Source organism: Nerophis lumbriciformis, linkage group LG13 (assembly GCF_033978685.3).
Source record: "Nerophis lumbriciformis linkage group LG13, RoL_Nlum_v2.1, whole genome shotgun sequence".
Lineage (NCBI taxonomy): Eukaryota > Metazoa > Chordata > Actinopteri > Syngnathiformes > Syngnathidae > Nerophis > Nerophis lumbriciformis.
In genome coordinates this window covers 35,063,929-35,085,768 of record NC_084560.2, presented here as the reverse complement: position 1 = coordinate 35,085,768, position 21,840 = coordinate 35,063,929, and the positions used below count along the sequence as shown (strand labels likewise).

Genomic DNA, 21,840 nt, shown 5'->3' with positions numbered 1-21,840 from the left:
AATACACTTGGCAACGCACACTGGAAAAAAACCTTACAGTTGTTCAGTGTGTGGTAAAGGATACACTGACAAACGTATAATGCAAAGACACATGAAAACACACACAGGAGAATAACTTTCTCTTTTTGGAAGTCCTCTGTCAATAGACTTTGGCAAAGTCAACAATGGTCTACTGACGGGCTTCTCTGAAGTCTGGACTGTGTTCCTGGTCCGGATCACAAGTCAGTCTGGATCCAGTGGAGACCCAGCCAGCCCACCTTATGATATGAATTACAAAACACTATCAAGTTTCTTTTAGGTCCTGGTTAAATATGACATCAACAAATGGGTTGTAATGTTAAATAGTGTTTTTAAATATGAGTCACTTGATCCTATAAAAGAGAACTGCACTTTTTAGGGGAATTTTGCTTATCATTCACAATCCGTATGTGGGACGAGCACTCCATTTTTCCCCCTTTTTTATGCATTTTAACTCATAAATAAACTTTGGCAAGAGTCATTTAACAATGGAGGTGATAGAATTTGCTTTATTCTGCCTATATTCAATCATCTTCACTCCACTGAAGGAGAAAGACCTACTCACAAATTTTACATTTTATTCCATCTGGAGCTTTATTCTGCCTAACAACGCCACTTTGTGCTGTTAACTAATTTCTCCGTCTCCTGCTTTGTCTCCCTATTTTTCTGATGTGATATCTAGAAATGTGTCCATCATACCTCCTGGCAGGTGTCCTGCCCACCTCCATTTCTTTGATTTGATGGTCAAAATGATATCCTACACTCCTGATTTCAATCAATCAATCAATGTTTATTTATATAGCCCTAAATCACAAGTGTCTCAAAGGGCTGCACAAGCCACAACGACATCCTCGGTACAGAGCCCACATAAGGGCAAGAAAAAACTCACCCCAGTGGGACGTCGATGTGAATGACTATGAGAAACCTTGGAGAGGACCGCATATGTGGGGGGGTTACCTGATTTCTGTGTTAAGTCTGTTTTTGACACCCTGTCATTTTTTTTTATTACACCTATCATTATTCTTTCCATAGCCCGTTCCATCACCCTTAGTCTTTTCTTTACACATTTGATGGTTGTCCAGGTTTTGGCACCATTTGAGAGATCAGGTTACGTCTTTTTGTGTCTTTCTCGCGATCTCCAGGTCTCAGTTGAATTTCAAAGTTGACCAACTTCTCAGTTGATGATACACACACATATACTGTGTGTGTGTGTATATATATATATATATATATATATATATATATATATATGTATATATATATATATATATGTATATATATATATATATATATATATATATATATATATATATATATGTATATACATGTATATATATGTATATATATATATATATATATATATATATATATATATATATATATATATATATATATATATATATGTATATACATGTATATATATGTATATATATATATATATATATATATATATATATATATATATATATATATATATATATATATGTATATATGTGTGTGTGTGCTTTACGGGCGCAATAAACTACTGCCATTAATTATCTGCATTTTTAGCCACCACGTACTGTCCGTATTTTACAATTTAAAAAGACAGATGTGTTCTTGTCTTACATAGGGATTGTGAATGATGGGCAAAATCCCCAGAAAAAAATTGCAGTCCCCTTTTAAAAAGAACCGATAGAATATTTTCACTTATTTCACCTAAATTCATAAATGGAATAACAACATATTCACATAAAAGTGTTGAGATACTTTCCCAGGGACACGTCACACCATAACCTTTAACAGACTTACCCTGACATTTGCCACAAAGTCCATCATGACCAATAATATAATTGACATGTGCTATTATTAATATTGAGTGCCCTGTTACTTCTTTTAGATGCACACTCTGTTCCAACACACATTCGGCACTTTGATCAGCATCAGGCTGTGTAGACCTTTGACCCTGGCCTGTCATAGCATAATGGATTTAGATGAACTGTTGGGATCATTTAAAATTAATCAGTATACTCATAGATATGATTTATGTAAGTAGGAATCATGAACTGTTTGGATAATTAATTACTCTTAGTCATGATCAGTGTGTGTAGAGTAATATTCTGCAAAGATAAAATGTGTGTTTTTGGAAAAAAAAAAAAAAAGTATGGTTTTACGACCCCTTGCTAGCAAGTACATGTATCGATCACATGTTGACGGACTTTCCCGGAAGTTTTGTCATGAGTTGAGGACACTTCTGCTCAAATGTGTGATATGCAGGTGGCAATCATCTATGCTCATGTCATGAGAAATATTATTTTTAGACCAAAAGGTGCTGAGTGAGTTCATTATTGTTTTTGGTTTTACATGTTAGTCTGCCCAGAGACAACAGGTGGAAATGATCCTTTGACTAGAATCTGACATATATGTTGTACATTTGTCATTAATATTTACCGTCTTTTAAAAAAAAAATATATATATAAACTAGCCCACCTATTGTTTTGCATTTTTAAATAAGTGAAATCTTCCAAAAGCTATTGACTGTACTAAATTAATTGTTTTGTCAACAATGTCCTGTAATGTCTCTCTCTCTCTCTCTCTCTCTCTCTCTCTCTCTCTCTCTCTCTCTCTCTCTCTCTCTCTCTCTCTCTCTCTCTCTCTCTCTCTCAATGTAGAGTAATAGTGTGAAAAATAAGTGTAAATAGAAGTTTTACATATATTGAACGGGGGCCCCTCTGATTTTTTTTGTAAATATTGCTTTTATACTATGTTCTATATTTTATTGTCTACAATTCTGTTATAAATTTGATGACATTGCTATTTAAGGCAACTGGTGTAGGAGGTTTTTGTTCAGCAGTTCTCTCAAACAGCCGGAATGTGCTATAATGTCACGTAATTAAAACCCTTCTTTGGGAACATTCTGGCACTTATTAATCAAGTAGTTTTCTATTTTATCATATATTTTTTTAAAAGACTGACATATTCCAGCTTCCCTGTGACTGCGTGGGTTCCCTCCGGGTACTACGACTTCCTCCCACTTCCAAAGACATGCACCTGGGGATAGGTTGATTGGTAACACTAAAAACAAAACAAAAACAAAAAAAACTTGGCCCTAGTGTTTGGCCCTGCGATGAGGTGGCGACTTATTGGCAACACTAAAAAAAAATTAAAAAAAATTGGTCCAAGTGTTTGGCCCTGCGATCAGGTGGCGACTTGTCCAGGGTGTACCCCGCCTTCCGCCCGATTGTAGCTGAGATAGGCTCCAGCACCCGCCGCGATCCCGAAGGGAATAAGCGGCAGAAATGGATGGATGGATGGATGGATGGACAGACATTGTCTTCTCTTCTCCAGACATTGAAAGTCACTAGACTGCTGTTTACAGCTACGCCACCAGGGGACGCTAGATTTAGAGTACACTATGCATACTCCAGTACAGTAAATAGCGGTATGCATTGTCACGCCAAATTTCTTCCCCCTGCAAAAACCTTCCCCCCCATTTACTTCCGGGGTCATTTCCTCTTACGTCATTTCCTTTTACTTACGTCATTTCTTCTTACGTCATTGACTGCGATCGATAACACTTCGGCTTTGACTGCCCGTCGCTTTAAGGATACTTACTGAGTGGCCTAGTGGTTAGAGTGTCTGTCCTGAGATCGGTAGGTTGGGAGTTCAAACCCCGGCCGAGTCATACCAAAGACTATAAAAATGGGACCCATTACCTCCCTGCTTGGCACTCAGCATCAAGGGTTGGAATTGGGGGTTAAATCACCAAATGATTCCCGGGCGCAGCCACTGCTGCTGCCCACTGCTCCCCTCACCTCCCAGGGGGTGATCAAGGGTGATGGGTCAAATGCAGAGAATAATTTCGCCACACCTAGTGTGTGTGTGACAATCATTGGTACTTTAACTTTTTTTAACTTTAACTTGTTTTTTTTGATTTTTTTTTATAATATAGCGTTAACAAAACGCCTGTATTAATCGGACAAATTAACTTGAGTTAAAGTACAGACATTTAACAGTATTATATATTAATTAATATTTTTTGCACGTTACCACGAAGACAGAAGTTCCCAGCAGCGGCCCTAACACTCCGCCTGGAATTTTTCGAAGCCTGCTGGTGTTTGACATAAGTCTCCTGGGAAAGATAAAGACAAATGTCATTCAGTGACACCACCATTTTCAGGAGATTTGGATTCTATCGATCGCTGTCAATGACGTAAGAGGAAATGACGTAAGTAAGAGAAATTGACGTAAGAGAAAATGACCCCGGAAGTAAATGGGGGGGAAATAAATTTGGCGTGACAGCATCTTTTAAATTAGGCTGCAACCCGCCAGAATAGTAAAAGAAGAAGAAAGACTTCCTGTGCCCACACAGGAAGTAGAAGAAGAAGCAGACCTCATGTTAGCACACCACCACGGACGTGACACAGCACTGTATTTTTTTTTTTTTTTTTAAATCTGCGTTAATCTTGTTTTTTCACGTGTGTACTAATTCGTCTATCGTGTAGCAAACTACACTTTATTCATTCTTCGTGTCAGGATAAACTCAAATCGTCTCCATGAGCTTTGAAGCTTCTCAGGCTAGCTTAGCTTAGCTTGCTGGTTAGCTTAGCCTGCTAGCTGCTAACAAAGAGAGGCGGAAGCTATCAACACATCGCTTAGCAGATACCAAATCTGAGCGTAAAGTGTTGTGATTGTGTGAAGATGTGCGAAAGAAAGGTAGCAGAGTTCGTGGAGGAACTTTCGAACGAGCGACAACGTCAACTACTGGACGCTGTTTTCAAGAAGCCTCAAATTGGGTTGGACAAAACAGGTTTGTTTACTTCTTACTCTCACATGTCAACTAACTTTATATCTCATCATTATCATGAAAGAACACTTCGAATAACTTTACCAAGAGGAGGGGCATTGTCAAGAAGTGAAAGCAAGATTGCAGGCCAAGTAAACCCAAACACCTTTATTTAATTTTTACAGCACACACTAAACAGTCTTTCGATTTAGAGGTATAGAGGAATTAATAGATGATAAAATGAACTGGAAATCTCACATACAAAATAAGGTGGCAAAAAACATTTCAATAATGAATAAAGCAAAATGCGTCCTGGGCCAAAAATCACTTCATATTAGCTACTTCTCGCTAGTGTTACCATATCTGAGTTATTGTGCAGAAATATGGGGAAAATAACTACAAATGTGCGCTGCATTCGCTGACCGTGTTACAAAAAAGATCAATTAGACTGATACATAATGTTGGATATAGAGAACATACAAACCCTTTATTTATTCGGTCAAAAATATGAAAGTCCGATGGTTTGGTAAAATTGCAAACAGCTAAAATGATGTACAAAGCAAACTATAACCTGCTACCTGTCATGTCTGTGATCATGTTTTGTTTTAGTCATGTTCGGTTTTGTTTTTGGACTTATTGTGCACTTTTGTTTGTTTTGTCACCATAGCAACCATTAGTTTTCACCTGTCACGTCACGCACCTGTTTCATGTTCGGACTCACACACACCTGTCACCAATCATGTCACTGTTATTTAAGCCTACCTTTGTCCATCACTCGTTCTGCCTGCATTGTCTTTATGTCACACCGGTTCATGTTTCGTTCTGACCTAGTAAGTTTCCTGATCCATGCCATAGCTTCTGCTAATTAGCAGCTTCTTGTGTTTTAGGCACACTTGCCTTTTTTGGTTGTATTTTTATGTTTTGTGGTAGTGAGGGATTTATGTCAATAAATCCAAGCCTACCTTCACGCTGTCGTCCGGAGCCGTATTTTTGCATTGGAAGAACAATCCCGCAGCAAGCTGCGCCCCCCCTTTGTGACACTACCAAAGAATGTACAACAATTATTCTCAACTATAGAGGAGAAATATAACCTTAGAGGAAAATCTAATTTAAAACATGTGTATGCACGTACAACACTTAGAACCTTTAGCCCAGGAGTCACCAACGCGGTGCCCGCAAGGACCAGATGAGTAGCCCGCTGGCCTGTTCTAAAAATAGCTCAAATAGCAGCACTTACCAGTGAGCTTCCTCTATTTTTTAAATTTTATTTATTTACTAGCAAGCTGGTCTCACTTTGCTCGACATTTTTAATTCTAAGAGGGACAAAACTCAAATAGAATTTGAAAATCCAAGAAAATATTTTAAAGACTTGGTCTTCACTAACTGACAAAGAAACAGATTTGGTGTCCAGTTCAAAGTGTGACATGATTTATTTAAAAATTTGAGAGTTGACTTTTGTATTTTACATGAGTTATTATTTGTACAAAGATGGTGCAAATTAATTCATGATTTGTTAAAAAAAAAATGTTCGTGGCTACCTAGTTAAAATGGGATATTGTGATTTCACAAGACTGTCTTAGAAGTGATCATTTGAAAATGTTCAATTTGAAAAATGTGCACTTAGAGAAAATATAAAAATAAAGTGTTCCATATTGATATTTATCTGTTTCTATATATATTTATTGTGAGAAATCATTAAAATGATCAGTGTTTCCACAAAGATAAATATCATTAATTATTAATAATAACATAGAGTTAAAGGTAAATTGAGCAAATTGGCTATTTCTGGCAATTTATTTAAGTGTGTATCAAACTGGTAGCCCTTCGCATTAATCAGTACCCAAGAAGTAGCTCTTGGTTTCAAAAAGGTTGGTGACCCCACATACTGCATATCAGTATGTGGAATTAAATTATGGAATGGATTGAGTAAAGAAGTTAAACATTGTACTGATATGATCCAGTTTAAGAGGTTGTTAAAATTAATAGTGCTTACAAAGTACAAAGAATAATTATGAGAAATACTTTCAACCTTATTGAAAATAACATATTCTTCATCTCAGTATGTTAATAATGACTGACTTAATTATATACTACAAAACTGTTGTATTACTCATTCACGGATGTCATTTTACTATAAAAAAGTCAGTAAATGGATGTATATATTTGTAAACGCTCTGAAGTGGGAAAGGGGTAGGATTAAATAAGCTTTGCTTCTTCCTACTCCTTTTCGGACACGATGTAAAGTGAAATGATATGAAATTGTGTGATGTATTATGCTGTAAGTGTGTTCATGTTCGAAATAAACTAAAGAAAGAAAAAGTACATTTATATGCACACTAACTACACATCCACCTAAGAATCATGTTAAATCGACAATATCGTTTGGTATAAACTGAAAAAAGCAATACAATTAGCTTAATGCTAACATGCAATTAAATATCCCATTGACAGGCTACCATAATTTATTTTATCTTGGTATGTTGTCTTGGTGGTGGAGACAACGCAGCACACTTTGAGATAGAAGCCATGTCGACTCCATCCAGTCTGTGCACTGAGAGCAGTCATAAAGCACAGAAGCTGCATCATTGGGCAAAAAAGTGACACTCCTTAAAGGGGAACTGCACGTTTTTGAATTTTTTTTTCGCAATCCTTATATAATAGAACATCACATATCTTTTTTGGTAACACTTTAGTATGGGAAACATATTCACCATTAATTAGTTGCTTATTAACAAATTAGTACTTATTAATGCCTTGTTCTGCATGGCCTTATTATACAACCAGTAAGCCATTAACTAAGAGTCTTCCCTCAATAACCTCAGAATTATTGCTTATGAGTAACCCTAACCCTTATATGTTCTCCTAGAGTCCAAATGACTCAAAATTAAGTCTTTGTTACTTAGAATATGTTCCCCATACTAAGGTGTTACAGTTTTTTTATATATGCAATTTTTAAATAAATGCGATCAAAAGTCTGCTTACAATGGAGCCTATGGAAGTCGCTCTATTCTGCCTGTAAAAGTCCTTAAAATACAACCAAACACCTCCATTTAGGTTTTATATACATACGGTTAGTATATATGTGTCATGTCTGTGTAATCATGTTTTGTTTTAGTCATGTTTTGTTTTGTTTAGTTATTGGACTCTTTAGTTTCTGGCTTTTCACTCCCTTGTCTTGTTTCCATGGTTACCCATTAGTTTCACCTGTTCCACGTTTGGACTCATTGTGCACTCTTGTTTGTCACCATAGCAACCCATTAGTTTTCACCTGCCCTCACGACTCACGAACCTGTCTTTAATCATGTCACTATTATTTAAGCTTCCAGTTGCCAGGCTGTCTGTCTGGCGACATCATACCCCTGTCACACTCTGTTTACCTCTGCGCACTTCATGCCATGTCCAAGTAAGTTTTTTCTATTCATGCCACAGTTAGCGACTTTGTTCATGTCCTTAGTTTTTTGCCCACGTGCAAGTATTTGTTTTATTAGTCAAGTTTGTACTTCCGCCTTGTGCGCACCTTTAGTTTGTTCTTTTTTGATAATATTTAATAAATCATGTACTTACATTCCCGTCTCGCCCGAGCCAACTTTCCGTTGCCTTCCGGAAAAACAAAACCCAAGGACCAAGTCTTGACAATATGAAATGTAGTGACAGGCACATTTGTATTAAAATTTATTATTTACGTATTTTGATCATTTTAAGCATACGCGGCGCATTCATTTCAAAATTTCAAATTTCATTAATTTTTTCTTCTACATCATCACTGATTATTACTCACTGCAGACTTCATGAGAGCCAACCGACATAATAAAACATCACTTACTGTACAACGTCTGCTGTCATTAGGATGTCAATAGATATGATCTTCTTTTGGTCCTGTTTAGATGAAGAATGACTTCTAATCCTCGCGAAGAAAAGGGGGTTGGAACCAAGTGTCTTTTTGTGTTGTTCTTGCCAATGCTGGGTCTAAATTGGCTGTCAAAGTGTACCAACTTGTCGGAATATGTCCTCGTCCTTCTGTTATCCACGTGAGAGGCATGATTTATGATCTACAATAAATGTTCACAAGCAAGGAAGGAGGTTGCCACTCGCTATAAATATAGCAGCGTAAGCTAGAGATGACGGCGACGCTATAAATAGTTGGTCTGCGTTAGCGCTTATAATAAAAATATGACTAATTCTTGGTTATTATTCAAGTCACCAAATGTCAATGGAATATTGTTGGCAGTTATGTATTGGGTTTTATGGGCAGATTAAAGGACCTCTATTGGCTCCGTTGTAAGGGGACTTCTATTTAAGTTTATTTACGAGTTAGAATGCATTAAAAATACATCAGTTCTGTGTCTTCCCTAAATATTTTGAACGACAGGCAAAATTCCCCAAACAAGTTCAGGCCCCTTTGATGTGGGCCTGGACCTTTCACAAAGGACATCCAGAGATGGAGATGTGATCGTGAGAAGCTGAGGTGTGATTGGGGGAGGGCTCTGTACGTGACGTGTATGTTTGTAGTGATGGATACAGAATTCAGTGCTTTAATAGGTACTGACCGAAGTACGTCCATGTTACCGGGTACTGATTCATTTAAAATCAAACAGGGCGATATCAGTGACGTGCAGTCACTAGAGGCAGGTGAGGCGGGGCCTCACCTGCCATCATGGAAAGAAAAAAAATGTAAAAAGAAAAAAATATATATTAAATTGTTAAATGTATCCAGTGATTATACTATAAAGTTATTTTCCATTTAACTTCACCAGTTTTAGATTATTTTTATTCAAAATCGCTGAATTTTCACATTTGCCGAACAAATACTGAGAAGAGACGGTGCGGTGATCAGCAGCCAGTCGAGGCACGTCACTCAGTGCCTCAACATGGATTGCGGACTCGGCTAACTGCTGGCCTGCTGTGCAGTGAGACCGTATTGCTATATGAACTATATTATACATTTCCATAGTTTAGTTAGCTGAGGTATATAATGTACAGTGTATTTTGTCAACAACTGTATGTGTGTAAAGTATTTCTTGTGCTGAGCGATCATAAAACGGCTGCAAAAGACGCACTGGCTGAGGCTCGCCTCCTGCACCCCCGCCGTAGAATTGTTATATCAACTAAAGCCCACACTTAAACTTTCCACGTGCAAGATTGAATCTATTTAAAAAAGTTATTTTATAAGAAGCCAAAAAGTGCAAAAACAATAATGTTCGTGTTGGAGGAGTTGTGAATGACTGCAGGGCCACAACATTAGGTACACCTGCAGACTGCAGGTGTATCTAATTCACAACTCCTCCAACATTATTGTTTTTGCACTTTTTGGCTTCTTATTAAATAACTTTTGTAACCTATTTTTATGGGCTTTCCTCTTTGTGATGTTAAGTTCCTGTTATGCGCTGTTATACAGTATATGCCTTGAGCTCTTATTTTGAAGGCGCTAAGAGCGGAATTTTGACACGTTGGAGTGGAGCGGAAGTTTTTGAAAGAAGGTAAATAAAGTGGTCCTCGTGTAAACTGGAGCCTCCGTGTTTGTTATTTTGTAGTTTCATACAGTATAGGCGACATTTATAAACCCTCGGTTACACTTTTTTAAATAGATTCAATCTTGCACGTGGAAAGTTGAAGTGAGGGCTTTAGTTGATATAACACTCCCGTCATTAATCCAGCACAACAGCAGCGCATTTATAAGTAAAGGTAAGACCATAATAACGTTTTTTTATTAAATGTGCTTTTTTTGTGTGCTACAGTTTGTATGTGTAAAGTTAAAGTTAAGTTAAAGCATCCGAACTGCGTGTCTGGAGCTCCTGGGTCCCGCTGTCCATCCCTTCCGGGTGCCCGTCTTGGTTGGGGCCTGTTGGGCCTAGTCCCTGCGTCTATTGTGGTAGCTTGGTGCTGCAAGGTATTCCGAGGTGCTGCGAGTCGGCCAGTTGCTGGGGTAGTGACCTTGTTTGTCAGCATGTCTGTGATCTTCTTTTAATTCTTTTTTTTTTTAATTAATTAATTAATTTATTTTTTAATATATTTTATTAATATTATTTTTTTAATTTTCCCCTCCCTCAGGGGGGGGGCTCGGCGGGGCGGTTGCTGGTTGTTCCATCTCCATCGTTGGGGTCCCTGCGGGTGGGGTGGGTGGTTCCCGTGGCCCTGTGCCTGGGTGGTCCTGCGGCGGCCGGTTTGGGTGGGGTGGCCGGGGGCTGGCCTCGCCGCGCTCTCCGGGGGTGGGGGGTGGGCTCGTGGGGGCCCGGTTGCCGGTGGGGCGGGGGCGGTCTTCCCGTGTGGGGTGTGGTCTCTCGCTGGCTTGGGGTCTGGCTGTCCCCTGCTTTTCTCGTGCCCTGTCCTCTGCCGGGTGCGTCTGTCTGCGGCCTGCTGCTGGCCCTTGTGGGCGGTACGGTGGGTCGGGCTCTGGGTTTCCTGTCGCTGGCCGGCTTGGCTGCGTGGGGGCGGTGGTCCCTGGTTCCCTGGGCACCACGCCTCCTGTTTGTGGGTTGGGCTCTCGGGGGTGATGGGGCCGTGCTCTGGCTCCCACGCACTCTGGGAGTCGAATGTATTGTACATGCAAATTCACATATGCTCACATACGTACATAGGTACCTACGCTCCCACATACATACACAAATACAGTACATATTTACTTACCTAATGTTCGTACATCCACACGCACATTCAATATACAAACATACACATACACATACTGTACATATACATTCACTGTACAAACACATATACACATTCTGTACATATACATTCATTGTACAAACACATATACACATTCTGTACATATACAAGTACATATGCATACTTACACTCATGCACATAATCACGTTTCATCAAACATATATTAACGTTGTTGCCCTAGGGTAAACTGGGTGTAACACATGGCACACTGACAAAGCTTAACCTATTGTGACTATAACAATCTACAAGGTTAATGTAGGTTGCTTCTCTTTCTCCCCCTCCATTTTTCTGCATTCTTTCGTATCTCAAGTTATCATTACGTATATGTATTGTTGCATTTAAACAACTGTATTGTTGATAATAAAGGTAAATTATTGGTATTGTTCATTATCAATAGCGCTATTTCTATTGGTATTTGTATTGATCCATTTGTAGTGTAATAATGCTCATTGTTATTTCTGTATTATTTTTTATTTTTCGCTAACTGCTTATTTGCTATTACTTTTACCATCATATTTGTACATGTCATATTTGCTGATGTTGCTCTATTGTTGTTGTTGTTGTTGTTGTTTGCTGTTGTTGTTTTTGTCTCTCTGTCTAATCCCCCTCTTGTCCCCACAATTTCCCCCTCTGTCTTCTTTTTTTTTCTCTTTCTATCCCCTCCTGCTCCGGCCCGGCTGCACTAAATGATAATATAAATACATTTAATAAAGTCAAATACAAATAAGGCAACAAGAGAAGTATCCTACACTTCTCTTTTGTAAAGTAAATCTGAACAGCCGACATGGGCATCTACATCAACTATATGATTTGCCTGAGAAGCTGGACAGGACATAAAACAAAACAAAAAAAAAAAAAAACAAAAAAAAAAAGTTAAGTTAAAGTACCAATGATTGTCACGCACACACTAGGTGTGGTGAAAATTGTCCTCTGCATTTGACCCATCCCCTTGATCACCCCCTGGGAGGTGAGGGGAGCAGTGGGCAGCAGCAGCGCCGCGCCCGGGAATCATTTTTGGTGATTTAACCCCCAATTCCAACCCTTGATGCTGAGTGCCAAGCAGGGAAGAATGCTGGTATGAGCTTTTAAACATAACCCGTTAACTGCTGCCAATCAAATGGTGAATAAGATACTCTTTAGGGTTCATATGTTTGTAAATCTGACTGTGATGAAGTCTGTGCCTCACCAGCCATCAACCTCACCGCACGTCACTGGGCGATATACAGTATTTTAATACCTTTATTGCACGTGACGTCATGACATAAGTTACACATTTTCCCATCACATTGTCCACTTGTGAAATATTTATATTTCATGCACTATAAAATATTCTTCATGTTTGAGTTGAAGTGTGTTGGTTTTGTGTCTTGCAGATGTCCAGCAGCTGATTGGACATCAGAAAGTAAGACTCCCTAAGTCGGAGGGGGGGAACTCCACCTTGAAGCAGGAGAATCCTCCGCGCCATCTTCTTAAAGAGGAAGATCTCCAGCCCGCTGATGTTAAAGAGGAAGACGAGGACCCACAACCCCCTCACATTGAAGAACAAGGGGAGGGAGAGTTTCTTCTAGGGCAGGAGGAGGCGGATCTCACCAAGTTTCCACTGACTTTTGTCTCTGTGAAGACTGAAGACCATGAAGACAAACCACCTGAGTCCTCACAGCTTCATCACAGTCCAAGTAAGCTGAACATCCAGATATCCTCTAATACAGGCCTGGGCAATTATTTTGACTCGGGGGGCCAAATTTAGAGAAAAAATGTGCCTGGGGGCCGGTATAGCTGATTTTTAAGAACACTAATGTAAAACCTCACAATAATGTCTGATTAAATGCTAAAAACGTAATGACAGAGCGCCTTAAAAAACGGAATGGAACATTACATTTTTTTACTGAATGAGACACCCAGAATGTACATGAAAATAAAGAATGTGGGATTTACAATATTAACTATGAACGATAAAACTCTGAATATTGACAACATATGAATGTCACACCCCCTCTCCTTCGACATATTTTACAATCAAGCGAAACGCAACAAAAATGCAACAAACAGCGAAACATGAGAGCGAAAAAACTAAAAAAACCCGCCTACAATCTGATATATCACTAAGCTTTAGAACTTTGTTGTAAAAATGTCATTCCACGTCTGTCCCTGACACCCGCATTTCAGGCTGGCCGCTCTGGAAACAGTCTGTGGAAACGCTCCCCCCCCCCACACTGCTTGATGCCTCGTCTGAGCTGCTGTGACTTAGATGACCATAGTAACTAATTAGATTACCATAGTAACTAGTAGATCATGCAAAAGTGCAAATTCCAACCATAGAAATACTTTGTATAGTTCAAGACTTACGTTTTTTTTAATTTTTTTTTTTAAATGAATTTATTAATCAATCAAAAAAACAATACACAACAATGCAATCCAATTCCAAAATCAAACCCGTCCCAGCAACATTAAGAACAACAATAAACAGAGCAATTGAGGACACACAAATCCAAATGTAGTGAAACAAAAATGAACATTATCGACAACAGCATCAATATTAGTAACAATTTCAAAATAGCAGTGATTAAAAAAACCCTCATTGATATCATCATTAAAAACATTAATAAAAAATACTAAAAAAAAAAAATTAGAAATGAACAATAGTGTCACAGTGGCTTACACTTACATCACATCCCATAAGCCCGACAACACACCGCGTCCAACATTTTCCACAATGATATAATAAGTCATGTTTTGGTTCATTTATTAGTTGAAACACATTTAAATAATGGATCCCATTTTCCAATATATGACTCATTATTATCTCAACTAAATGCAGTTTGTTCTACTGATATCATCTCCATAGCTTGTGTGTACCAGTCAGTATGAGTTGGACTATCAACATCTATCCATTCTTTAAGTATTACCCTTTTTGTTATTATGCATATTGAAAGAAAAGCATTTTTACTCTTTGATGACACGTTACTAAATTGATGTAGATCCCCAAGAATACAAGTTTGCAGTGTCATTGGGATGTTTATATTAAGGAATGTGATTGCTTCTTTTGTTGTTTTCAACCATAACTCTTTTATTCTCTGAAATTCCCACAATAAATGAACAAAAGTTCTCTCAGCTGCCCGACACTTCATACATAACTTGCTATCTACTACGCCAATTTTAAACAGCTGAGAAGATGTAAAATCAATCTATTCAATATCTTAAATTGAGTCAGCTTATCTTTAATGCTTAAGACTTACGGTATTTTAAAAACATCACTGCACATCATAATGACAGCTACAATTTCCATCTTAAACATCTACAAAAATTATTTGGGAATGTCCGGCGGGCCAGATTGAAAAGCTCAACGGGCCGCATGTGGCCCCCGGGCCTTAATTTGCCGAGGCCTGTTCTAATACAATGTTTGGAATTTACCTTTTGCAGCGCATTTTAAAGGTTTAGTTGTGAATATACGCAAAGAATACTAAATGTCGGGAGTTTTAATCGTTACATCCCTATTACCTATATACCAATAAGTAAGATAAGTAATGTATTTATGGACATTAACATATCCCATCACTGCTGTGTAATTGTTGTCTGTCAGTGTTTGTTTCTGTGCTATTAATAATTAATTTACCACGTGCTGTATATAGGCTAGGCCAGGGGTCGGCAACCCAAAATGTTGAAAGAGCCATATTGAACCAAAAATACAAAAACAAATCTGTCTGGAGCCGCAAAAAATTAAAAGCCATATTACATACAGATAGTGTGTCATGAGATATAAATTGAATCAAGAGGACTTAAAGGAAACTAAATGACCTCGAATATAGCTACAAATGAGGCATAATGATGCAATATGTACATATAGCTAGCCTAAATAGCATGTTAGCATCGATTAGCTTGCAGTCATGCAGTGACCAAATATGTCTGATTAGCACTCCACACAAGTCAATAACATCAACAAAACTCACCTTTCATGCACAACGTTAAAGGTTTTGTGGACAAAATGAGACAGAAAAAGAAGTGGCATAAAACATGTCCTAGAAAGTCGGAGAAAGTTATACATGTAAACAAACTACGGTGAGTTGAAAGGCCGCCAAAATTAGTAGGACAAAACGGCGCTCGCCAAATACTCGAATCAGTGAAGCATGTTTAATATAAACAGTGTGCTTTGTAACAATTAGGGATGCTTGTGTCATGTTTGTCCTCCTACAGAAACCGTATTAAAACAAAAAATAGATTTTTTCTTTTCTTTTTCCATTTTTCATACATTTTTTTAAAAAGCTCCAGAGAGCCACTAGGGCGGCGCTAAAGAGCCGCATGCGGCTCTAGAGCCGCGGGTTGCCGACCCCTGGGCTAGGCTATACTTTATTTATCCCACAATGGGAAATTAATGTGGTTGCAGTGCAGACAAAAACACACAAAAAACAAGGCAAACAATTCATTAAAATAACCAGAAGGAAACATCAAGTAACGCAAAGGACATAAAATACGTTAGGAGAGCACATTGATGCAACCAGCCGCCACTACAGTGGCCCCATTTCTATATACAGCTACAAAAGTAAAAAAGAACAATAATAAACAAATAATAAATATTGCACATATACAATTGCACCAGGCATAGACAAACAAAAATAAGAACTTAATTTCAACACCCATCGTCTGCTGGGGTGAGGGGCAGCACAGTCAGAAACAGGAATAGACCCAACGACGCAACCAAGAGAGCTGACCATGTCCTAGGCTGCCCACTAGCCCTCGGCAAATGTCCGGTCTGCGTAAATGAGTCGGAATCCAGCCAGGGAGACCGAAGACTACGATACAGGCTTATTCAGCCAGGGCTCCGTGAACCTCGTCCTCGCTCCGTAATCCCATCTCTTCCTCGCATCTCCTCAGGTATCTCCACGCCCGTGTTAATTTTGTTGACTACGAATTTTTGTCCCAGTTATCGCCAACAATCAAATGTTCCTTGTCTAAAATAGCCTGATAACAAATCACAACAACTGCACATGGACTAAAACAATGACACAATTAAGTCGACGAATAATAACAAGACAAATGTTGACAGAGACGAAATCCAATCATATTTAATTTCGTCTTTAGGCGGGTGAACAAGTTAAAGGGGAACATTATCACAATTTCAGAAGGGTTAAAACCATTAAAAATCAGTTCCCAGTGGCTTATTCTATTTTTTGAAGTTTTTTTTTTAATTTTACCCATCACGCAATACCCCTAAAAAAAGCATCAAAGTGCCTGATTTTAACCATCGTTTTATACACCCGTCCATTTTCCTGTGACGTCACATAGTGATGCCAATACAAACAAACATGGTGGATAGAACAGCAAGGTATAGCGACATTAGCTCGGATTCAGACTCGGATTTCAGCGGCTTAAGCGATTCAACAGATTACGCATGTATTGAAACGGATGGTTGTAGTGTGGAGGCAGGTAGCGAAAACGAAATTGAAGAAGAAACTGAAGCTATTGAGCCATATCGGTTTGAACCGTATGCAAGCGAAACCGACGAAAACGACACGACAGCCAGCGACACGGGAGAAAGCGAGGACGAATTCGGCGATCGCCTTCTAACCAACGATTGGTATGTGTTTGTTTGGCATTAAAGGAAACTAACAACTATGAACTAGGTTTACAGCATATGAAATACATTTGGCAACAACATGCACTTTGAGAGTGCAGACAGCCCATTTCAGGCGCGCTAAGAACATATATTTTTCCACGATTTCAGCACTCAGGTTAACCATACCTAAATAGACACAAAATACTGCATTACACAAGACTACCCGAATGTACTCGAATGATTGAAAAAAATATATATTTTTAAGCTAAATTATTGGTAAACACAGTTTATGTATAATAATTTACGTAAAACCGCGAGTAATGAATAAAGTTTTCATCAATTAATATATTCTGTAGACATACCCTCATCCGCTCTCTTTTCCTGAAAGCTGATCTGTCCAGTTTTGGAGTTGATGTCAGCATCTGCTTTGAGTGTCGCAGGATATTCACACATTCTTGCCATCTCTGTCGTAGCATAGCTTTCGTCGGTAAAGTGTGCGGAACAAACGACTGACCATTTCGTCGGCTTTCCCCACGGCCTCGTATTTTGAACAAATTTCGTCCAATTTCTTGCCACTTTCGCATCTTTGGGCCACTGGTGCGCCTTGAATCCCTGTTCGTGTTGTTACACCCTCCGACAACACACCGACGAAAGTGAGAAAATGGCGGATTGCTTCCCGATGAGCAAAATAATAGAAAGGCGTTTAATTCGCCAAAATTCACCCATTTAGAGTTCGGAAATCGGTTAAAAAAATATATGGTCTTTTTTCTGCAACATCAAGGTATATATTGACGCTTACATAGGTCTGGTGATAATGTTCCCCTTTAAAAACAAACTGTCGCATGAGGTTCCCCTTTAAGGACCTCATGCTATACTTAGATCTGGAGAAAATTCAATGTAATCTGAGGGCTACACGCAAAAAAATGGATGTGTGATTAGTTGAATAGCTAAATAAAGACACTACAGGACAAATGTCTGTTGACAAACTGTTTACCAGACCTTATGATAATGATAATAATTTTTATTGATATTGACTGATATAAAACACTTGTGTTGTGGTACAGTTTTCAGTCACATCGCTCAGCCGTAAAAGTATATAAATAAATGTAGATAAGTCAGTTAGGACATTTTGGTCTAAAACTGAGAAGAATAAATTAGACAAGCATCTTGCCTGCACTTAATTAAAAGCAAGTTTGTATCCCACTTAATATTCCTAAGTTTGGTGTCCTTAAACCACTAGAGCCAAGACATATAATTTACTAAAATAGATATAGTTCAGATTAGTTTTGATGTCTTTATTTGTACCCAAAGATAAATTTGGCTCGGCGTGAGGAACAGTCTTACAAAACGATATGATAAATGCATTTTAAAAAGTAAAATAGCCACACAAGTCATCGTCCCCATCATCATGCTATGCTTTTAAATCACATTACGTCATATTTCACAATAATTTGTATTTGTCCTAGGTGTCCAGCAGCTGACTGGTCATCAGAAAGAACCTCTTTCTCAGTTGCTGGAAGTGAGCTCCCTTTTGAAGCAGGAGGAGCCACAGCCCCCCGCCATTAAAGAGGAAGAGGAGGAATTCTGGATCACCCAGGAGCAAGCTTGCCTTCTAGGGCAGGAGGAGGCTGATCTCACCAAGTTTCCACTGACTGTTGTCTCTGTGAAGACTGAAGACCATGAAGACAAACCACTTGAGTCCTCACAGCTTCATCACAGTCCAAGTGAGGAGAAGAGAGAGGTGGAGCCTCCAAGCAGCAGCTCACCACAACACATGACAACAGAAGATGATGGAGACCACAGTGGAGGATCACAAGTAGACAACCTCCTAGCTCCACTATCAGATAGTGACGACTCAACATCGCACGTTGATGTAAATATGGAAGGGAAAAAGTGTTCAGTTTGCGATAAAAGATTATCTCACAAGCATAATTTGCAAAGACACATGAGAACACATACAGGAGAAAAACCTTTCAGTTGTTCAGTTTGCGGTAAAATATTCTCCGAAAAACATTGTATGCAACGACACATGAGAACGCATTCGAAAGAAAAACCTTTCAGTTGTTCGGTTTGCAGTAAAACATTCTCCGAAAAACTTTATATGCAAAGACACATGGGCACGCACATACAAGAAAAACCTTTCATTTGCTCAAACTGTGGCAAAAGGTTTTCTCAAAGGGGAATGATGCTGTCACATATGAGAACGCACACAGGAAAACCTTTCAGTTGTTCAGTTTGCTGTAAAAGATTATCTAATGAACATAATATGCTAAGACACATGAGAACACATACAGGTGAAAAACCTTTTATTTGTTCAGTTTGTCCAAAAGGCTTTGTCACAAACTCTGACTTGACTCGACACATGCGAACTCACACCGGGGAAAAACCTTTTATTTGCTCAAACTGTGGCAAAAAGTTTGCTCAAAGGGGAATGATGTTGTTGCATATGAGAACACACACAGGAGAAAAACCTTTTAGTTGTTCTGTGTGTGGTAAACAATTTTCTCAAAAGAGATTAATGCAGTTACACATGGGAATGCACACAGGAGAAAAACCTTTTATTTGTTCAGTTTGCGCAAAAGGCTTTGGTACAAGCTCTGATTTGACTCGACACATGGGAACTCACACTGTAGAAAAACCTTTCATTTGTCCAGACTGTGGTAAAAGGTTTTCTCAAATGAGAATTATGGTGTTGCACATGAGAACACATACAGGAGAAAAACCCTTCAGTTGTGCAGTGTGCGGTCAAAGATACGCTGCAAAACATATCATGCAAAGACACATGAGATCACATACAGGAGAAAAACCTTTCAGTTGTTCAGTTTGCGGCAAAATATTCTCGGAAAAAGGTTACATGCAAAGACATATGAGAACACATACAGGTGAAAAACCTTATATTTGTTCAGTCTGTGCAAAAGGCTTTGTTAAAAATTCTGATTTGACTCGACACATGCGGACACACACGGGAGAAAAACCTTTCATTTGTTCAAACTGTGGCAAAAAGTTTTCTCTAAAGGGAACAATGCTGTCACATATGAGAACACACACCGGAGAAAAACCTTTCAGTTGTTTAGAGTGTGGTCAACACTTTTCTCGAAGGGGAATGATGCTGTCACATATGAGAACACACGCAGAAAACCTGTCTGTTGTATAGTGTGTGGTAAAAGATACACCGACAAACAAAGTCACATGAAAAGCAGGCACAGGAGAATAACTTTTCCACTTTGGAAGTCCTCTTTGAATGGATTCCTGCTGAGTCACTAATGGTCTACTGCTGTGTTCCAGTTCTTGAGCACGATTCAGCCTGGACGTAGCCAGCTCTCCTCAAGATATGAATGACATAACGCTATCAAGTTTCTTTTAGGAACTGGTAAGAAATATATCAGTAAATGGTTTGCAATGTGTATGTATTTGTTATGTGTAATGTTAGATAAAGTGTTTTATAAATAAAAATCACAATATGTTTTAACAGCTTGCTTGTTATGTAATTTTAATCTTGTTATGTACTTGTAATCTCTTTATGAAATTTCAATTGTGGATGCTAACTGTGCAGTAAAAGGACGACAGATGGAAATTAGCAAGGTGCTTGTTAACATAACTGCGCATTGTCCTTTAAACAAATATAGATTAGGAACTGCGCTTTGTTTGGAATGTTGCCAGTCATCCACAAGCCTTATATAAGACAAGCACACACGTTTTAGTTCTTTATGCATTCTAACTCAAAAAGCAACACTGGCTAAAGTCAGCTAACAAAGAAGCTCACGGGATTCGCACTATTCTGCCTATAAAGCGCTTTAAAAACATGTAATATACATGATGTAAGTATATTTGTGTAATAACATTTATAATATGTAATATTTACATATTTTGTTAATTTTTAGCACTATTAACACTTCTAATTATGTCAGACTTCATGAAAAACAACAAAAACTACTTTGGAACAGATGATAATCCAGAATTTCCATATTTTTGAGCCTGAACATACAAAGGATGAGCTACAAGTTTTAGAAGCTGAGTTAAAAGCGGCCCCAACAAGAAACAGTTTTGCTAAATGCTGAACACGAACTATAAACTAGCAACATAATCAAACAATCACTTACTGTACACTGTCTGCTCTCACTGGGTTGCTGACTGATGGGATGTATATATCTACATGTTTAGATGAAGAATTAATCATATTTTTCCCACAGATAAAGAAACAAAAAGGTAACACAAATGAGCGTCTTATCGGGTCTTTCCCACCATCTCCAGGTTTTTTTTTATTGCAATTTATTTAATCTTTTTTTTTTAGTTCATTTTTAAACATCCTGTTAAATTATTTTTTTTTAAGCTGGAATCTAATTATTTTAAACAACTTTTGGTGTCTTTTTCTTAACAGTGGAACTTTGCCTTTTAATTGCTGATAAATGTAAAAAGAACTTCACCTTGCACAACATTTGTACACAGGTAGCTCGACATACTGTAATTGAAATAACAAGTATGATTTGCTGCGTGTATCATGATAAATATTAAAGTGACTCACTCAATGAACAGTTGTGCGTTCGGTTCAGCTGGCCGGGGACATTTTTCCGGTTTATTTTGGGTAATCACTCCATTTATGTCGTAATGGCTTTGCTTCAAGTTCCACATTTGAAGCAGCAAGACACGCAGACGTCACTCTCTCGGCTTCAGTCTGCCGGAGGTCGGAAGTGCACTGTTATGAAAACGGAAATAAATCTGCCAAGGAATTAGTTAAAATTACCAAAATACAGTATTGGCAACACTAAATTGGCCCTAGTGTGTGAATGTGAGTGTGAATGTTGTCTGTCTATCTGTGTTGGCCCTGCGATGAGGTGGCGACTTG

The 21,840-nt window shown here is 38.4% G+C and overlaps 1 protein-coding gene across 3 annotated transcripts in view; it reads left to right on the top strand.

Annotated features, from left to right (window-relative positions):
* Positions 1–20,428, top strand: part of LOC133613391 (uncharacterized) — a 39,885-nt gene extending 19,457 nt beyond the window's left edge. For 2 of the 3 annotated variants that reach the window (XM_061970909.2, XM_061970908.2), the window contains exon 4: positions 18,464–20,428. In XM_061970909.2, the coding sequence (XP_061826893.2) occupies positions 18,464–20,151 (1,688 nt within the window). In that variant the 3' untranslated portion in view covers positions 20,152–20,428. Of the gene's footprint in view, positions 1–4,278; positions 4,808–12,819; positions 13,123–18,463 lie in introns of those variants that run through there. The other variant, XM_061970910.2, reaches the window with a different exon arrangement.
* Positions 20,429–21,840: the final 1,412 nt, after the last annotated feature.